This window comes from Durio zibethinus, chromosome 16 (assembly GCF_047325235.1).
Source record: "Durio zibethinus cultivar Kanyao isolate XHJ-2024 chromosome 16, ASM4732523v1, whole genome shotgun sequence".
Taxonomy (NCBI): domain Eukaryota; kingdom Viridiplantae; phylum Streptophyta; class Magnoliopsida; order Malvales; family Malvaceae; genus Durio; species Durio zibethinus.
Genome location: NC_143177.1, coordinates 4490466 through 4511352, shown reverse-complemented (window position 1 = coordinate 4511352; position 20887 = coordinate 4490466). Strand labels below are relative to the sequence as shown.

Genomic DNA, 20887 nt, shown 5'->3' with positions numbered 1-20887 from the left:
CATGAAATTGAGAATGGTTAATTTCCTTGAAATTTTTAAATGAGAATTTCTTTTTTAATTTTTGCTAGAGTGGTGGCAAAATTAGATAAAGTTTCGATAATGATAATTAACACTTATATTCAAAGTATACTAAAAATAAGAATACAAATAAAAATTTTAGAAAAAACAAAATAAATAAAAAATAAAATAAATCTAATATTAAAATTCTAAATATCAAGAATGGTTAATTTTTTAAAATTTTCTAGATAAGAAATTTATTTCTAAATTTTGCCAGAATGGTAGTAAAATTAGACAAAATTTCAAAAATGATATTTTTAAGCATAGTAAAAATAAAGATAGAAATGAGAAGTTTTAGAAATGATAAAAATGAAATTCAAAAATAAGAATAAGATAAATCGATGATGAAATTCTATGAAGTTAAGAATGATTGATTTTCATAGAAATTTTTTGGGTAAAAAAATGTTTATAAATATTTTCAGAATGGTGAAAAGTTTAGATATTTTTAATAAAATGAATGAATTAAAAATGATGATAAATTTAATCAATTCAACAATTGAGTTTTTTAAGAAAAACAAATATGATTCTTGAATACTCTCGATGTGAGAAAATATTTTAAAAATTTCTATTGAATTGATGAAAAAAACTTAAAAGTTATTTCCAATATTTAAATACCAAAATTTAACAAAATAAAAAACCATTTAAACTAAAATTTTTAGCATAATTTAAGATAAACTGGTACCGTTCTTTGGATGGGAATGTGATAGTGTTATAATCTTTCTTATAAGTAACTGAACTCTCGAACTTAGTTCTAAAATATAAATAAAAATTTATTCTTTTAAAGACCCTTAGTCAAACTTAAGATTTCATCAAAACGATAAATTCATCTAGGTGATCAATCACATCTGAATAAAAAATATTAGTGGCGACTCTTAAAGTTATATCTAATAATAGGTTCACAGACCTATATGTTTTGACAATATATATATTATTCGGAGATTTATGCTTTGTTGCAAGAATTTAGTGTCAAATGTATGAGGATAATAAAAGCAATTTTTTAAAGCTTTACATTAGTTATCAAATAAAAATAACATATATACATGATTGTTATTGAAAAATAGGGTTGCATTTATATAGTGCCTTGAAAATTCAACATGAAACGCAAGATTAAAAAGTTTAGATCCAATTAAAGGATAATAGAAAAGATAATTTATATAAAATATATATGTTTAAAGCCAATACAAAGGATAAGTAATTAAAATAGATCTATTCCAAGCAAATTTCATTAGCATGAAATCCATAACTAACAAAAAGTCAACATTAACCATAAAGTTCAAAAGCTAATAGAAAGCATAGGTTATACAAAATATATCTATTTAAACAAATTTCATGATGTAAAGTAAAAAATAATTAGATATCTAAATGAAGTAATAGGTAAGATCATTTCTTTTGCTAAACAAAATGATCTTCTTTAGACATTGTGTTCCTACTGATTGCATATTAATTGTAGACACGATTTTTTCTTTTGCCTTGGTCATTGCAACATTAAACTATATCGATGCATTAAATGTAAGTTATCAATGGTGGAAATTAAAAGGCAAATTTATGATTAAAAGCAATTTATAAGTTTTGTAACCAACTTTTTGTTTCTTTGCTAATGATTCTATAGGGATTAAGTGTTTGGCCATGGTTTTATGAGTTGGAGATTCCACCAGCTCATGGATGGCATTTTGTTTTTCCTCTAATGATGGCTATAGAGCAAAGATGGGCCATAATTTTTCATGCTAGTTCGGTTGTTGTCAAGAAGATGATTTTGGAATAATTGCTTGTATTACTCCCAATTCTTGGATGATGTTTTCTAGTACCAAAAAAGATGTGATGAATTTCATAATCAAGGAAGTTACTAAAACGTTTCAATATTCCATAGTAGTGCAAGTGTTCTAGCAACAATTTTACATGTGAAAACTATATTGCATTTAATACCATGTTAGAGGAAATCAAGTCAATCTAATTCATACCTTTTACATAAAGTTTAGGTAGTTTTTTTACTTCTAGATTTAATCAATTTGAATGATTTGCATACTGTAAGTATATTACCAAACTTTGCTACTTATATCAAAGATGAATCTATCATAGTTTAAAGGATTATAACACTGTATAAATGTCAAATAAAGTGAAAGATATTAAACATTTGTCAAATACAATAGAAATCATGCTATCCTAATTATATGCGTACTACAAGTCTATTATCAGTCTTTGTTACTTGTATCAAAGATGAATCTATCATAGTTTAAAGGATTAGAACACTTTATAAATGTCAAATAAAGTGAAGGATACTATTCTCAAATACAATAGAAATCGAACACTTTATAAACATTAAATAGAGTGAAAGATACTATTGTCAAATACATAAAATGTCAAATAAAGTGAAAGATACTATTGTTAGATACAATGGAAATCATATTATCTTATTAGTTCAAAAGAATAAGAACAAAACTTAGGGACTAATCAAATAACTTGTATTTTACTTATCCATTTTTAAAAATTTTATTAAACTCTATAAAAGGTAGTTCTACTTCATTACAAACTTGAAATATCATAAAAAATTTAATAAACATGAGAAACTTAGAAAAGGCTCCTGAGTTAATTTACTTTTTCTATTTTTTAGTTATCCTTGTACTTAGAATATCATCATATCAAATCAACCAACAATTTTTTGGCTATGAATGCCAGAAAAATTCTTGGTCAACTTCATTACAAAAGTTCCAAGTTTCAAAGGGCATTATCAACCCATGTCTTTCATTCATTGATTACCATTAACTTAAGGGATGTTTGGTTAAGAGGAAAATAAGATTTTGGGTTAGAACCTTATTTTTTGTAATTTTATTCTTTAATTTGGTTTACAAAATATGATTTTCAAAATTTTTTAAAATTTTCAATAGTGTTGAAAAGGGCAAAAGTAGAAAGGAATAAAAACTCTCATCTCTTTGAGATTATTTTAGATTTTAGTAGGAAAGTAAAAATTTTGTCACATTTACCCTTTTTTAGTTACATTTTAAAACTATATTATCTTTTCTAATATCCTAAAATTACAAAATAAATGTGATTTTGTCAATTATTTTATTTTTACAAAATAAAACAACACCAAGATATGATAAAATAAAGTTATTTTCAAATCTTAAAAAAATCTAGAAAAAATTATGTTTTTATCTTTAAAACATGTAATTTTTCTATGATTAATCTTTTAAAAAAGAAATCTAAGAAAAAAGTAATTTTTATTGTAAAAATGTAGTCTTTTACTCTATTATTGAAAAAAATTCAAAGAAAATATTATATTTTAAAAATAAAACCATAGTCATTTCTCTCTATTTAATCTTAAAAAAATAAATATAAGGAAAATATTATGTTTTTTTTTAATCTTAAAAAAGGTGATCTTTTATTCTATTATTTAAAAAAAATCTAAAGAAAAGACTATGATTTTCAGATAAAAAAATGGTCTTTTTCCTTAGAAATTAAACTTCTTCTTTGTCTTATGTAAGGAAGAAACTTTCAACATTGAAGAGGAAACCAACTCTCATGATACAACCCCACACAACAAACAAAAATTATTGAGTTTGAATGACACCCAAACTCTTGTGATACAACTTCATTGTCCTCTCTCATCATACTCAACTTTCATCTTCAACCTCATTAACATGAAAAGAATCTTCAAGGCCATGGATTGATTCGTGAAGCTTGTGGAAGGGTAGGGCTTTTTACAAATGGATGAAGAAGAAACATGGGAGCCATGAAAAAAATGATGGTTTGGGGATGAAAATTGGTGGTTTTGCAAGGTGGGGTTGGCAATAAATCTTCATTGCTCTATATCTCTACGAACAAAAAAACAAGAGAAAAGATTTTATATATATATAATAAAAAAATTAATTTTTAAGATAAAACAACTTGAGTAGTGTTTGATATCTTTTGCAAGATCATAATAATGTAATTATTGAAATGATCTTATTACCAAAGTGATCTTAACGATCATAATTTAAAATTATTTTATTTGGCTAACAATGATTAATTCTTAAAAATTAAAGACCATTGTATTTGGTATTATTAAAAATCAAATATTATTTTATTTAAAAATACAAAAATAATCATGCATATTGTAATAGTTACATAAATTAATAATTTTATAGTTGTTTAAAGATAATAATTTGTCAAATATTAGTAATATTTATTTATTTTATAATAAAAGATAATTAAATCATTAAATTAGTAAATATATTTATTGATAGGTAAATTTATTTTTATAATATAAATTATGAAAAAAAATTTAAGTTAAAAAATGAAAACAATTTATTAAATTCATAATAAAAGGAAAATAAAAAATTATATTACATAAATATTAAACAAAGTATAAAATATACAAATTATTTTGAACTTGTTACAATAAATATTAGTTTGAAAATATAAAAATTTATAATTTACAATTTTAAGATGTAACAAAATTTTAATTCACATATTAAATAGGTAAAATTGACTATTATTAATTTTACATATCACTTTTATCTCGATGATAAACGTTTTTCACCTTTTTGTATAGGAATTATATCACATTCCAAAACAGTAATATAATAATTTTCTGTAATCTAAAATCACTACCATGTAGGATTATTAAGTGCTTACTAAATATAATAATCTAATTACTATGTGTAGATCACCATAATTTTTAGAGTGATCGCTCTATATCAAATACTATTTTAAAGAAAAAACTATGTTTTAAAAATAAAAAATGTAACTTTTTTTATGATTAAAACATTAAAAAAGATTATGTTTTTAAAATAAAAATAGTCTATTTAATATATATAAATAATTTTAATAATTCTAATATTTTTTATTAATTTCACAAGATATTAAGTAAACAATTTGTAGATTAAATAAATAAATTAACATATTAAATAAATAATTTAAATATAATTGTATGACATATTTTATTCATATGATATCATTTAATAATAACTAAGGGCAATATAATAAAATGTATTTTTAGGTAATCTTACATTCTCCTAATCAAATACAACTAAAATAAACATATAAATTTAACTTTATCATAAATGTCTTGGCTAAGGTGATTTAAGGGAGAATCATTTTGCCTCTAATAATTTTAAATTTCATTAACTAAGTGCTCTTTTAAAAATTTTTTTAGCTATTACACATTTTATTCCTTTTCAAATTCTATGGTTCTCTCCATAAAAGCACATTTATCAACAGAAAAATCACATGCGAAATCAAATATTTTCATAACCTTTCCTACGGTGCTCTATCTTAAAAAAATCGATAGTTGTAATTTTTTATGATTCTTTTTTCCTTCTATACAGGACATGCAAATATAAAGAGATTATGAAAGTGAGGTTCGATACTGCAATGTTTTTAAATAATTAACAAAAAAAAACTTTTAGCATTGTCAGTTATCAAGGCAGTATCCTTAAATTATTGATCTTCAAATATAGCAACCAATGGCCATATAAAAACCTCTTTATAGGATAAGGAAGGTATTTTTTTATTAATATTAAATGAAAATTGGATAAAAATATTTAGATTTTGGGGTGTTTCATAAATTATACATATATAAAAAAGACTATGAAGTCTATTTTAGGGAACATGCATGTTCTTTTTAGAGAAAAATTCTTTTAAAAATTGAATTAAAGTGCTAGAGAAAATATAAACAAATTTTCAATATTTAAATATTGAAGTATTAATAAACGATATTTAACAACATAAATAAATTAAAAACAAAAGATCATTTTAATTAAAGTTAAAAAAAGAATAATAATTGATACCGTCCATTGGATGAGTGTTATGGGACAATAATTTCTTTCGCATATATAAGTAACCCCCCCCCCCCCAAAGGTATAGGTAGAAAAAATTTTAGTGGGACTATAGTCATATACTAATTTGTATATATAAGCACATAGCATAATTACTTTTTTTTCATTTTTATTATTAAAAAATTTTACCACGAAATTCAATAATTAACGTATATTTAATAAAAATATTGTTGAGATATTATCTCATGAAATAATATTTGATTTTTTAAATTTATAAATTAAGTTGAGAATTGCTAGTTTATTACTTTTATTATTTATATTTTGCATTACAAAATGTATATTTAGGTATATAGAGTAAAAAAATTATTTTTGAATAACTATGAAATAAGAAGTAATATTTATATATAATAAAAATATAATATTTTTACTTTTATGCACAACATTTTATATTTAAATAAATATCTTTTTACATTTTAATAGTTGATACTATATTTATACCCATATATAAAGAGACTTTTAAACATATTGTTTGAAACCTAAATATTAATGTTATCATTATAAAAATAAATGAAAAATTTATTTGTGTGACCCTTTACTTAATGTTTTTATTAAACTTTTTTAGGATTAATAAAAAAAATTACAAAAATTTTAGTATTTCCCATATGTGTAAGTGTAATTTTTTTAAAAAAATTGAGTGGTGTTAATTGAACCAACAATTTATTACATGTTGAAAATAATGATTCAAATCTCATAAAAGATTTATTTGAGATTTGTTAGATATTATTTAATGTACAATAAGACTTGTAAAAAGAAAAATTTTAAGAGAAAGATGATTCTTAATAGGTAAATTTGACTTGCAGAATAAGATTTTTAAGAGGAAAGAGATTCTTAATAGGCAAGTTTATATACTTATAAATATGTGAAATCTCTATAGGGTTAGATATGAGAAAAAGATGTAAAAGAGTTGTATATTTTATGGAATAGACACCTATAAGAGTATTAAGGATTTACGTCTTATAGGTGTATATGCTTGTTTATAAGTAGACTAGAGTAGAATGAGAGGGTCTACATAAGTATGATGTATGGGTGTATATGGGTATGTGTTTCGTTGTGTTAAAAGGGTGCACATGAGTATGTGTTTGTTTGGATTGAGAATATTCTGTAGAAGTAAAGGAGATTGAGAAAGTCTATGTGTATTGATTGTAAATGAGATTAATTTGATATATGTTTGTAATTCTCTACAACTAGTGGATCTAGTGGATCTTGTTTCTCATCCGTAGATATAAGTCGATTGGACCAAACCACGTTAAATTGTTATTTTTTGTGTATTTGATTCATTATTTGATTATACTTCTGTTGAGTTGGCGTGAATTAAATTGGGACTTTTGGCCTACTACTATGCAGCTATGCCATTGTCACTTTTTGACCCCGTTTAGCATAAACCTAAATCTATTTATTTTTAATGAGTTTTAGTTAAGTTTAGAATTTTTTAAAAAGAATAAATATATTTTAAGTGGCTAATCACATTGAACAAGAAAAAGAATGGTGGTAATTTTTTTTCTTTTTACATCCGACGGGGATATAAATGAGTCAAATTATTTATGAATTATTTGGGATCGATTTAAAAGAAACACAAACTTGAGTTACTTGAATAACAAATCGAGCATAGTTGAAGTAATTTAATATCTCATTTGAGAGATTTGCGAGTCTGATCGAATTTTTATTTTTTAATATATTTAATTTATATAAGTAAATGATAAAAATATAATGTTTAATGTCAATATTTATAATTTCATCAAGCTTAATTGACTCTATCGAATTGAGTTTGAATAACTCAATTAAATTATAAACTAAGCCTGAATTGGCAAAATGAAGCTTAATCAAACTCGAGTAGAGCTTTAAGCCTCGCGTTTTCGAGTCAAGTTGACTTCAAGTTTAGCAATATATGACTTGATTTTACTCAAATACAATTTTAGTGATCGAGTTATCATATCTACACATTAGGACAATAAAGGTAAAAAAAAAAAATTATGAATATTTTTTTTATATAAATTTAAGATGCCATAAAACTATTTAAAAAATTATTGAAATAATTTTATGATTATAATTATAATTATTATGTTTTATAATAAATTATGTAAAATTAAAAAAAAATTATGATCACCATTATTATTATGATTGTAATAACAACAGTTGATATGCAACCTTAATAAAAGAATTAATTTTATGAATAATTTTTAAATTATAATAAAATATTTAATGTGATATTTAAATTTTAAAAATTTATAATGTGATATCTGAATTATAAATTTATTAGTTAATAGTCTAATATAATATTTTCATTTAACATAGTTAGCTTTTTTTTTTTTTTTAAAGTTATACTCATAACAATGTTAACTTTAAATAATAATACATGATAAATAAATATAATCAAAATATCACATTAATTAATAAATTTATAATTAAAAATTTTTAAAATTTATGCACGACATTAAATATTTTTAAAATTTATTTTTGTTTTGAACTCATAAATAAATAAATAAGAGGCAACCAAAAACACGAACTTAACTGCAATTTAAATCCTTTTTCAATTCTAAAAAAAAAAAAAAACTGACTTTAACTTTTTTTAATTCAAAATTTTAGAAATAATAAAATAAAAAAGATACAAATTTATTTGCTTCAAGAAAAAAGAAATATATTTGCTTCCATTGGGCCTTTCGTTCCAAGTTGTCGTTTTCCCTTTCTTTTTGAATTTGACCAACTCTATCACTGCTTCCACCCCTTTCTTCTAAACCCTAATCTTTTCTCGGTTTCGGATCTTAATCTTACCTAATCTCAGCTTTAATTGAATAAAAATCACGGCTTTTTTCTGATCTTTTTCTCTTTTATTCGGGTAATTATTTTAATTTTATCTTAAATATTGTTTTTGTTTGATGATAAATCAGCCTTTTCTCCGGAACTCGGCGTGAAAATGTTGATTTTTTTCTTTACTTTTATCTTTTTAACGTTGATCTAATATATATGTTAGAATTTTAATATTTTCCTTATTGTATTAGAATTGGATTTTTTTTTTTTTAGTTTGGTGTTTGCTTGTGTTTTAATTCGGATTTTGTATTATTATTTTTTGTTTATAGGGAGATTAATAAATTCGAATTGCTGGTTAATTTAGAGCTTTTTAGTTCCTTAAATTGATTCCAAATTGAGATTTTCTTTTAGTAGTGTTAGGTATGATTAGAGCTAATTGACTTAATAAATAGCTGATCATGAGAAGGGAAAACTAGAAATATCAAGCATCCGAGGAATGGGTTAGCTTTGATAGGACAAATTGATCGATTAAAACTCTAACCTGTTGTTTTCTAAATCTTATTTTGAGGCTAAAGATCCAAACTTCTATTTTCTGGCTTAAAAATATGGGAAAACAGGTGAATCAGAGCCTTATTTATATTTCTAGATTTTGGTGGAAGACTTATTATTTCCCATTTCAGCTTTCCAATACGGATATTTATGTAGCAATTCATTTATATTCATTCTGAGTCTCTAACCTTTACACAGGTTTTCTTCCGAAAAGAAATAAGGAAATAAGGAGGAAATGCCTTTTGCACGGAATTGCCGTCTGCAAGGGGGTATTTTTCAGGATGATTACCCGTACCCATTCAATAGAAATAACTACAAGAATAACAGTTCCAATAACTACAGGAACTGGAATTGGAATAGCAACCCTACGAGGACTTTTAACCATGCCCACCAATTCATAGAGCAATTTGGGGAGCATAATAGAGCTTATCATCATGCACAGCCAAATTATGCTCCTTCTTTTAAAAGAAGAAAGTATTCAGCTGCTACTCGGGGATATAGTGCGAGACACTATCCGCCATCTAGTATGCATTGCACTGCTGTTCCTTTTGACTCAAGCAATTTCATTCCTCCTATAAGATCAAATGCTGAAGCCTCTACATCTGTCAGCAATAAACGTGATAGGGCACAATTGGAGGATGATGAATCTGTTTTTATGTCTAGGGATGATATTGAGAGATATTCACCTTCAAGAAGAGATGGTATTGATGCCCTTTGTGAAGCACATCTGCGCTATTCTTACTGTGCTTTCATTCAGAATCTTGGTTTGCAGCTTGAGTTGTGAGCTCTCAATCTTGGATGCTATTCTTTTACCTTATTCTTAAAATCATTTATGCATTTTCTTATGTAATCAAATCCATGTTGTGTTTTGCAGGCCGCAAACTACTATTGGCACTGCCATGGTTCTGTGCCATCGATTTTTTGTTCGAAGATCACATGCTTGCCATGATAGATTTGTGAGTTTCAAATACCAATGCTTAAGGAATTTAATGCTCACTTATTTATGGAAAATTATACTATACACCACCAGTGGAGTTTTTTAAACTCCATAAGTGGGGTTAAAAGGTTAAAATGTTTCATACTTGTAAGAAAAAAAATTTGTTGCTTTTGTAACTTAACTCAAGTTCTGTTCCAATCTTTGGACACCCGCTTTCCTTTTTTTTTTTTTCCTTTATCTTTTGGAGCTAATGCAGTGTTTAGTTGTTTGTAATTTTTATTCCTGAACCCTAATTTCTTAAAACTTTTGGAAGGCTGATATTCTCTTGCGTGCTTGACCATGTTCTTATGTTTTGAATATTTTACTTGATTTGTCTCAGTTAGAAGTTGTATACTCTTAAATCTTAATTGAAGAAGCTGCTGAGGTTTAGGTCAAGTTGATTTGGTTGTCTTTCACCATTTTTATCACCTCAATGAAAATATTTTTTTAATTATAGAGAATTCATATATACTAGTTGACTTACAACGAAAAGGTCCATCACCAGTTATTTGGCTCTGTTGCAGTTGATCGCTACTGCTGCTATTTTTCTTGCTGCAAAGTCCGAGGAGACGCCTCGCCCTTTGAACGATGTGTTGAGAACATCTTGGGAAATATTCCATAAGCAGGATATTAGATACTTATCCTATCTGCTCCCCATTGTAAGTACCTTTGGAGCCTTTTTTGATTTTTCCTTACTAAGAAATGTAAAGGGATTAAATTATTTAGCAGGGTAAAAGTGAATATAATGCCATTAAATCTATTTAAGCCTTTTGAATGTTGTCATCCAGAGAAAGCATGTTTCCAACTATGATTAGAATGTGGCAAATCCAGAATAAAAATTCTTGCATTGCAGCTAATTGTTAATTTAGTGTTGTCAGCTTCTTGGAATTTAAGCATTAAACCATACATTTATGGTTCAAAACATTTTAGAGACAGCTATGTAATTAATCCAACATCAGCATGCTTCACAATATGGAAAATGTTTTGGCTTACTAAAAGGAATTTACTGTTGCCACTTGCATTAAAAAGGAAAAGGGAAAAGATTGCCATGGTAGTTTTCATATGCTGACATTAAATGAGTTGTTTGTTGAACAGGATTGGTTTGAGCAGTATCGGGAACGTGTGATTGAGGCAGAGCAAATGATACTTACTACCTTAAATTTTGAACTTAATGTGCAGCATCCATATGATCCTCTTACATCCATTCTTAACAAACTAGGCCTTTCACAGACTTTCTTGGTCAATCTGGCGTTAAACTTGGTCAGTGAAGGGTAAGATTATCTTTAATGCTTCAATTTCACCAAATATTTTTTATTTGAAGTTAATTTTACAGGTGCAATATGTTTGTAAGGTTTAGTTCAGTTCGTTTTATAAGTAAAACTGACTGCTGCATTTTGAACTTCATCTTGATGCAATACACAATGGTCTTTTACATGTACAATGATTATGATCCTTCTGCCTTTTCAGGTACTGTTTTGGTTTAGTTATTTCTTTGTGATATTTGAATTATTTCAGAGTAGTCTAAGAATAATGTTCATAGATTGGGATGTGTTCTTGTGGCTATGATTGAGTAGCAGTTTTATGCACTTGGATTAATGGGTGTTGCAATCCTTCCAATCCGCTGATTCTATGGGTTTCAACTTTAAATGAATTTTGGATGGAGTGGGTCCATGCTATGAATTGGTTGAAAAAATGAGTTGAGGTGTGAAGAAGGTTATGCAGGTTATCTTCTTCCATCTCGTCCAAAATGTATACTTCTATCCTTAATGCTCTTTAGCTCAGCTACTCTACGCAGTTATTGTGGTATGGCATATTGATTATTTTGGCATGACATATAATTGCAGGGTCATTGCAAGATTAGCGTGCTCACCTGTTTGATATTGTTAGCTGGTGGATTGGTGTAAAGTTTTGTTTTTACATCTGAAGTTGAACTGCTGATGTTTATGGTTGTCTTTCCTATGATTTTACCCCATCAACTTGGTAATGGCTATGAAAGCCACATAACCTACAGAAACTAGTCTTGTTATTTTACTTTTAACCATTTATTTTTTTGAGTTTCAGTTTATTTGCAACCACTCCTCTGAAGTCCATGCACAAATTTTGAGTTTGTGAAATCTGGCTGCATCCCACTTTGTTTCCATTCCACCCTGATCTGGAGAAAAATTATTGACTTGGAAGGGTCAATAATGGGTCTTTCCTCCTTTTTCTTTTAAAAAAAGGATAATATAAACACCATGTGGACCTGGTGATGATTTTCCAAGTCGTGAAATCATGGTTTGTTATTATCATCCGACCTTTTTCTCCTTAAAAATGGAGGTTTTGGTTTTTCCCAAATTCTAATTTTGTTTCACTAGTTTGTCTAGTTTTATAAAGGTTTTCGGATGAGGGGCTTCCAGTTTGATTTTGCCAGTGGTAGTGTCTGTCTAATGAAAGTTAAAACATCTTTGCAGTAGTTGCTTATTATTTAAAAAAGTTTTCCATTCTGATTTGTGAGCATTGGGTACCAGCTTGATGTGTGTCCTGTGTCCAGGCTTCAGTCCTTTCAAATTTAGAGTCTATCTGTACTTGTTGGATTCTAAACTCTAGCATGCAGTGTCAGCCATTGGGGATGGGTTAGATGCAAAAAATTAATTGATCTGGTAGCATGTTATGAAGCAAATTCCAAAATATAACGAAAATGCAACAAACTTGTATCTTCACATTCTGTTTTTTTTAGTTTGAATATAACACAGTGATTCTCACTTAGGTTTTTGCCATTCATTCTGACCACGTTCTAGACCTTGAATTGAGTACTATCTTGTGGTTGAGTTCCGGGTGTTCCTAATTATAGAGTTTGTTTGGCTTTTGGAAAGATTATTGTTTTTGGAGTACATTATTAGTGTGACTTCTACTCTTTTCTTTCCCCCATTTGAAATATTTCAGTTGTATTGTTCTCCTCAAGTATCAATGTCGTTGTCTCTCAGCTGAAATGATTTGGTTGCATTAGTTTTAGTTTAAAAACAGTTAATTTGTGTTTCAAACTGATTTTTGTCGTTTCTTTTAGGGTTCGTCCTCTATCTTATGTCTGTTACACAACTATATAACCACTTACGCTAATACAGTAATGCATACATATATTTAGGTATATATTTTATGCTAGAAGATTAAAAAAAATACAAATATGAAAGATGCATCGTCCTTCAAGGATATCTGAAAGGAGTCCACAAATTAAATGGAAATGTCTGTAAATGCTAGTTTACATCTTGTATAAGTTGGAGGCAGTTCCGTATGCTCGAAAAGTATAAATGGCCTTATTGCCTAGAGCACTTTGGTAATGCTGGATGTATGACAACTTTTGAACTAGAGTAGTTGACATTGTGAAGCAATCAGTTTTAAATACTGAAAAATTTTACCCTGTACTAGGGTTAACTAGAATGGGCGCAGCCTAAAGGTTATATACTCACTTGGGAATTTACAGTCAATTAGAATAGATAATATGAAGTAAATCTAATTGGCTGTGGAGCACTAATCAGCCTGAGATCTTTAATTTCTTTTGGATCAGGCTTGGACTGACAGTATTGGTAGGCTTGGTCCTTGTTGGGCCTTTTGGTCTTGTCAGTATTTATTGCATGGTTCCTATTCAAGACATGGTATAGTGTTCTACTGCCTGTTATTTTGTGGAAGAATGGTTTTCCCGTAAGCAAGAGGAGAATGATAACTGTGGAAACAAGTAATGTGCATCAGACTCGCGTGAAAATTATATATCCTTGTCCTTGTTGGTTCTTCCATTATCATATCAAACTGAGGCCTTTATGAGCTCAAATTATGAAGAAAAATAAATTTATGAAAATTATACACACACACACACACATAGATATGTGCATGTGTACACTTTTTTGTCTTTTTTCCCCATCATCAACTATTATTATCATATCTATAGTTGGTGCCCAACTTCCCTCATTGCATGTATAACCCTCTAGTTCTCTACAATTTAAGTTTTTTGTTTATTTTTTTTCCAAAAAGTTTATTCTTTTTAATCCATTATCTTTTTCATTTTTAGTCTTTTTCTTTCTTTTTTTTCTTTTTTTCTTTGATTTTTGGTTTATTAACTAAGGGCATCTGTATATACTATTCTAGGGTTCATTTGGATGAGCAATAAGGTTGGAAACGGTGGTGGAAGTGAGATTGATTATTTTATTGATGAGATTAAAATCAGTGATGAGATGTGTGTTTAGATTTTAAAACAGTAGTAGCAGTAAAGTAAATTGTAGTGATAAAACAAAAATGACTATTAAGGGCATTAGATTAAAAATTGTATGTAATAATATGTTTAAGTTATTTAACATTTATAAAATTAATAAATAATTTAAAAATTATTAAATTATTTTAATGTTAAATAATAATTTTATTAATAAATAATTAAAAATTAATAAAATAATAATACATAAAATACCATTTTTTATTGAATTAACAAAATTATTTTATATTTTTTCAATAAAAAATAAAATGAAAAATAAAAAAATTAAATTATAAAGATAATTTTGTATTTATAATATTAAGTAAAGGGTAAAAAGGAAAAAAAAAAGACTAGTTGGTCACTAGACCAAAAATGGCCATTGAACCACTTGCAAAAATGGCACTAGCTGTATGAATCCAAATGACTGCATAATGCTGGTTAGCACAAAAACCCTTGGTAATCCAAAGGAACCCTTGCAATGGTTTATATAATATAAAGATATATTCAAACTTATGTTACATTGAGTAGGTTACAAATATGGCTCATAGCTTCATTTCTTGCCTACCTTAGTTCTCTATAATTGGGGGTAGCATGCATGCTCCATGAGCAGTGAGGCATGCTTGTTGATGAGCCTGGTCAGATAATTGATGAGCTGAAGAGACCTGCTTTGGTATCTACATTGTGCTGCTACCTCTGTTTGTTTCATTTTTATAGTGGGTATATTACTGGAGTTAAAAGCACAGCAGAATGGGGGCTGGAATTGATTTTTTCCCTAGATGGTTATAACATGTTTGCAATAGTTTTCGTACTCTGCGAGCCATGGTGCAGAGATTCTTGGAAAATATTCCACTTGGTGTTAGTGCCATTAGTTGGTAAGGAAAAATAACTTATCTTTTTTTCACTTCACATCACCGTTTTGATCATCTCTTGTATTATATGTGGTTGATGTGCGGCTTTTGTGGTGATATGCTCTAAGTTCCACATGATATTGCCTGTTCGTTTCCCATGGTTTGTAATTGTTCATGTTACTCTCCACATTTAATAAAACAATGATCACTGTCATGTTCTAATTTTCATCAATTGTTTATTTTCAGTAGAGTGTGTTGAAGTGTGACTTCTATTTTGTAGGCTCAGGAGCTCATTATGGCTTCAATTTAAACCCAATCATATTGCAGCAGGAGCTGCTTATCTTGCGGCCAAGTTTCTAAGTTTTGATCTTGCTTCTTACCATGGTATCTGGCAAGAATTTCAAACAACACCAGCTATTCTCCAAGGTAATCTATCCACTGTATCTACAAGTATTTGAGAATCTGCATGGTATTTATGTGGTCAAATACATTTTAATCTCTTATTTGGAAGGTTTAATGTTTTCTAGTGAAGTAACATAAACACCCTTGTATATGACACCATTAGAGGTGGCAAAATCAATCCAAACCTAAAACCCCACCTGAAAAAACCCAAGTTAAGGCCCATCAATCTGAATTGACCAAAAAGTCAAAAGACTTGAACCGAATTTGAAATAACCTAAATCAGAGAAATTGCAAATCTAAAACAACTTGAAACCAAAATAGGGATGTTAATGGGTATGGTATATGATAGGTAGAGCATTTTCCATTTTTGGTATTTTATATTATACTCATCTCCGTATCCATATTTAACGGGTATTTTAAATTCATCTCTATTCTCATTCTAGTGGGTATTTAATGAGTATGAATAATTATCATGCCTATAACTTTTAACAACAATAAAATATATTTTAATTAGCTTTTTTATTTTATCATACACATTTATGTAATTTTTTTTATAAATATATATGTAAAAAAATATTAGTTTTAATTAATTTAAAATAAAATTTATATTATTAAATAAAAATTAATTTGTTAAATATATAAAAATATACATACGGCACGGGTATGGAGCAAGTATTATATTATATATATTCATATTCGATAAAAAATTTAAAATTATATACATTCCTGTTTCCATTAATACCTTCTCCATCCCTATTAGGGTAAAAAATCGGATTTTTTATTGAGTTTCCCTAACTTAACCAAAAGTCATGTTGAAATGGTTACATTTTTTACAAAAACTAAAATTGCTTGAAACTAACTTGAATCTGTCTGTTTGTCAACTCTAATATCCATTATCGTCACCACCCTGTATTCTCGGTTCTTTATGAAATGAGGGAGGGGGGGCAATAAACTTGGATGTATCTATTAGGTATGATAATGTAATGAATGATGTTATTTGTCTGTTTGATGCAGATGTTTCGAAGCAGTTGATGGAGCTATTCTAATATCTATTTATGAGGAGAGATTAACTTATACAGTATAAAATTAAAAAGTTTTACATATTTTTTTAACTCTTGATTTTAATAGATTCAAGAGATAAGAGACATAATTAAAAATAAGAAAAAATGGTTTAATTTCATCCTTTGAATTTATTGAAATTGTTGGTTTAAAAAAATGTATAAAAATAAAAAAAATTTTATACTGTATAAGTTCATTCTTCCTAATATACATACATATATATATATATATATATATATGTATGTATGTATGTATTCCTCCCAGTTTAAAGTTGCGGATTGAAGTAATGATAAAGAAAATTGATGAGAATTGTTTAGGATGGCTGAGAAACAAGAGAGCTAATATTAGTGTTGCAATTAGTGGTTAATAGGATGTAAATATTCTTGAAACTTTCATTCTAATGTTACCTCTGCGGAAGCCATGTCACTCACAAATAACTGCATGGACAAACAATTATAAAATCAGTTATTTACTGAGTCTCATAATTCATCCATGAGTTCGTTAGTAGGTTTTAACGTGTGTGTGCGTGTGTGTGTGTTTATTTGTTTTTTTTTTTTTTTTTGAATCCTAATTTCATTTAAGAAAAATGTGCAAGCTTTTTTTTTAAAATTATTTTTGTACTTTTGGAAATTTTTCTTTTCTTTTTTCTTTTTTGTGTTTTTGTTTTTTTATTAATTTTTAGCTTTCAAAGTTGGAAATTCCTTGTCTTAGGATGAGGCTAGGAAGAACAATAAATGTCGGAAGTTCTGCATGTGTTTGAACTTGGGAATTGGGGATGGTTTTCGGTGGCCATGGGAGAATGATGGCAAGTGGTAGTGTGATGATCCGATTTAGGGATTTTAGTAATGGCTTCAAGGATCTTTGTTTTGTGGTTGTGTGTGTGTGTGTGTGTGTGTGTGTGTGTGTGTGTGTGTGTGTGTGTGATTTTCGTTCTTTTATTTTTTTGAATTAATTTGTGTGTGTGTGTGTTTTTCGTGTCTTAGGAACTGTTCCCTGTGTGCACCTCCTTTGTGTAACGTTATAATTTTTAGTTTTATAGAAGAATGTTGCATGGGTGGGGATAGTGATTAGCGGTGTTGATGATGATCTGTAATGAATATGTAGGCTAAATTATAAAGTATTTTCCTTTATTTTTCTTTTTCTTTAAAAGAAAATTTGGTCAAATTATATTTGAAGTCTTTATATTTTGTGAAAATTTAAAATTTAATTTATGTATTGTAATTTGGATAAATTTAATTATCATATTATTTTGATTTGATAATTTTAGTTTAATCATAACTTATTAATTTTTTTTTAAGTAAAAAAAATGATGCAGTTGTTGACTTGATGACATGAATATTGAGTTAGTGATGTGATAATTTAGATGAATAAAATTAATTATTAAATTATATAAATAATTTTGTATTCACTGGAATTTGAAATTTAGTTTTAATTTAAAATATAGTTCTTATAATATTAAAAAAGTATTTTTTATTTTTTAAAAATATTTTAATCCTTTTATTATAAAATATATTTTGAGAAATATATTGTTTTTTATTTTATATAATTAATTAATAATAATATCATATTATTTAGTATTATTATTATTACATTAATAATTTAAATTAACATATCAAAATTAATATTATTTTAATTAATTTAAATATATCATATAATAAAATTGATAATGAATCAAATTATTGTATAGAATTATATTTATAATGAATTCCAAATAAATCATGAGTGTAATGATCATTCCATTTAATCAAACAAAATAAGAGATTTAATTTTAAATTTTTATGAAAGATAAAGCTTTTATTAATTTAAAAGATGAACTTTGAATTTTAATAAAATGAAATAAAGGAAATGATTTATCTGATAAATTGAAACGTTAATATTGTGTATTGGATCAAGAACTTTCAAATTATTTGGATTTTTGCAAAAAAAATTTATCTAAATAATTTTGTTAAATAATAAGATTAATTTTAAGATCAATACATACTGAGTTTAGTAAATTATTTTTAAAAGGACACTTACGCATAAATGTCGTTAAATTAAAAAAATTAGAAGCATTTGTGTTAAAAAAAATCACTAAATTTAGTAGCTTTTTTAGCATAATCGTCGTTAATTTTTATAATTTAACGGTATTTTTCACTACAAACATCACTAAATTAAGAAATTTACTTTTTTTTTTATTTCTTTCAATATTTACTTATGCTATAATTAAATAAAATTATTGAAAGAAATAAAAACGAATTTAAATTCATAAATTAAATATTATAAATATTTAAATATTTAAATACAAATCTCAATTTTTTTCATTTCTAGATATACTTACAGTCGCACTTAAAGAATACTAAGCTCATGTATGAAATTAAGCATCAAGTAGCTCAAGGATGACACAAAAGCTAAAGTTTTCATGTAATATTGTACAAAAATAAATACAATAAACACATATTCAAAAAAAAAAATTCAAGAAATTTTTAACAAAAGAAAATATTTCAAAATAAAATTTAGGGCATATAAAAATTAAAAACTCAAGGAAGACATTTATCATCCAAACATATTCAAAAAAATTTTAGCATAAAAGAATAAAAATGTCAATATAAGTTATAGGTCATAATTAACAATGGCTTGAGGTAAAAATGAATATCGCAGGAAAATCGATTAATTAAGCCATATTTTATTCATATGAGATATATACTTAAAATTTTCTAATAATATTTATTACATAATCATATAACTTGACAAGAGTAATAGATAAACGAATACTATATTTCATTTAAGATCAAATAGTTTATCATACATCAGCTTAAAATCTCAAATCGAGAAATGAATCAACTGAGCGCAAAAATAAGTATATTTCAAAAATATTTTGTTAAATCAAGACATAAATAATTTAGCATTTCAAATCAAAAGTATTAAAGTCAAGTTGAATAAATCATCCTATAAGCACATATATTGACCAAGACTATAGATGAACCAATAATCAATGTCTTTCTTTTAAGCTTAAGAAGTGTATCAATTTACAAACATAAGAGAAGAAATAAATATTGAATTAAAGATAAATAGTTAAAGTATATTTCAAGACTATTTTAAAAATCAAGAAATAAACAAGTTAAGCATTTTCAAATAAAATATTTTAACTATATAAGCATTGCATCAAAAAATAATTTCATCCATATGTGTATATGATGTTTATGAAATTGAATTTCAAATATGAAAAATAATAAATTCAAGCATTAGAAGCAGATTTCCCATTTTAACATAAATTGTAACTTTCATTCAAATAGCATTATAAACAAAATTCATAAAGATTTTTCTCTTATAAGCAAACTTGTTTGAGTCTTAAAACATGTGTAATACGAATAATTTCTTATGCAATCTTTTTTGGGCCTCATGCTTATCAAATATCAATATATACATATAAAATGCATCATATTCATGAAAACTTAAACTTACTCATGCACACTCATTTATACAAAACTAAGTAGGATGAATCATTCAAAGTTTAATATTTCCAAGATTTTTATTTTTGACACTTTAAACTTTATTTTTCTTGAAAAAGATCTTGTCAAATCTCAAAATTAGTCAAGCTTATTTTTAACCATCTTGAATTATTCTAACAAATTTAAAATGACAAAACAATTTTTTTTCAAGTGATCATTTAACCTTAGAAACAAAGAAATTAAACCATTATATTTCATTGAAAAGACTATTTCAAAAGGTAAATATGTTAAAAATGTATGTTAAGCTATTTAAACAATTTAAAAAAATTTTATATCACAATTTGAAATTGTCTAAATGGTTTTTATATGCTAAAAAACAAGTTTGATCTTTTACGCTCCAAAATTCTTTAAAACTTGCACTTAACACATCAAACTTCAAAACCATTACAAGTTAATCAAGTTTCTTTGTTTGAATAAGTTGAAATCATTGAACTCAAGATTTTCAAATTCATTTTGCACCTAAAAACTTGCTAAAACAAAATTTCACATTTGAAGGCTTGACTTTGATAAAAATTATTTTCAAAGCAAAACTTGAGATTTAAAAATCATTAAGTTTTGTGTACTCCCCCTAAGTTTGTGCATAATTATAAAAATAATTAAGCACATAATTAATCACACCAAGTACCAATAATAATTTCACAAAGCATGATACCATCAATATCCAACATTCATATACAAAATCATGCTTAAGTACAAGTTTTCAAATTTAAAATATAAACATATCTTAAGAATGT

General features: G+C 26.4%; 1 protein-coding gene across 4 annotated transcripts; it reads left to right on the top strand.

Moving 5' to 3' along the window:
• Positions 1-8488: 8488 nt before the first annotated feature.
• On the top strand, positions 8489-17152 carry LOC111291295 (cyclin-T1-3-like). Of its 4 annotated transcripts, none has more exons than XR_016328589.1 (8): positions 8489-8703; positions 9363-9944; positions 10039-10120; positions 10665-10799; positions 11236-11411; positions 11608-11889; positions 11985-12120; positions 15485-15619. XR_016328589.1 is itself a non-coding variant. In XM_022882955.2 (7 exons), the coding sequence occupies exons 2-7, from the start codon at positions 9400-9402 to the stop codon at positions 16650-16652; spliced, it is 1116 nt and encodes a 371-aa protein (XP_022738690.1). In that variant the 5' UTR covers positions 8498-8703; positions 9363-9399; the 3' UTR covers positions 16653-17152. The 4 variants fall into 4 exon arrangements, 1 of the variants encoding a protein (XP_022738690.1); XR_002690356.2 differs by having other exon boundaries at positions 8490-8703; positions 11718-11889; XR_016328590.1 differs by lacking the exon at positions 11985-12120 and having other exon boundaries at positions 8490-8703; positions 11718-11889.
• Positions 17153-20887: the final 3735 nt, after the last annotated feature.

Bases quoted from the DNA above. Each gene is read 5' to 3' on its own strand.
- LOC111291295 (XM_022882955.2), top strand. From the start codon at position 9,400: ATGCCTTTTGCACGGAATTGCCGTCTGCAAGGGGGTATTTTTCAGGAT. The intron at 10,800-11,235 runs GTAAGTACCTTT...TTTGTTGAACAG, and splicing joins TATCCTATCTGCTCCCCATT to GATTGGTTTGAGCAGTATCG. The intron at 15,631-16,620 runs GTAATCTATCCA...TGTTTGATGCAG, and splicing joins AACACCAGCTATTCTCCAAG to ATGTTTCGAAGCAGTTGATG.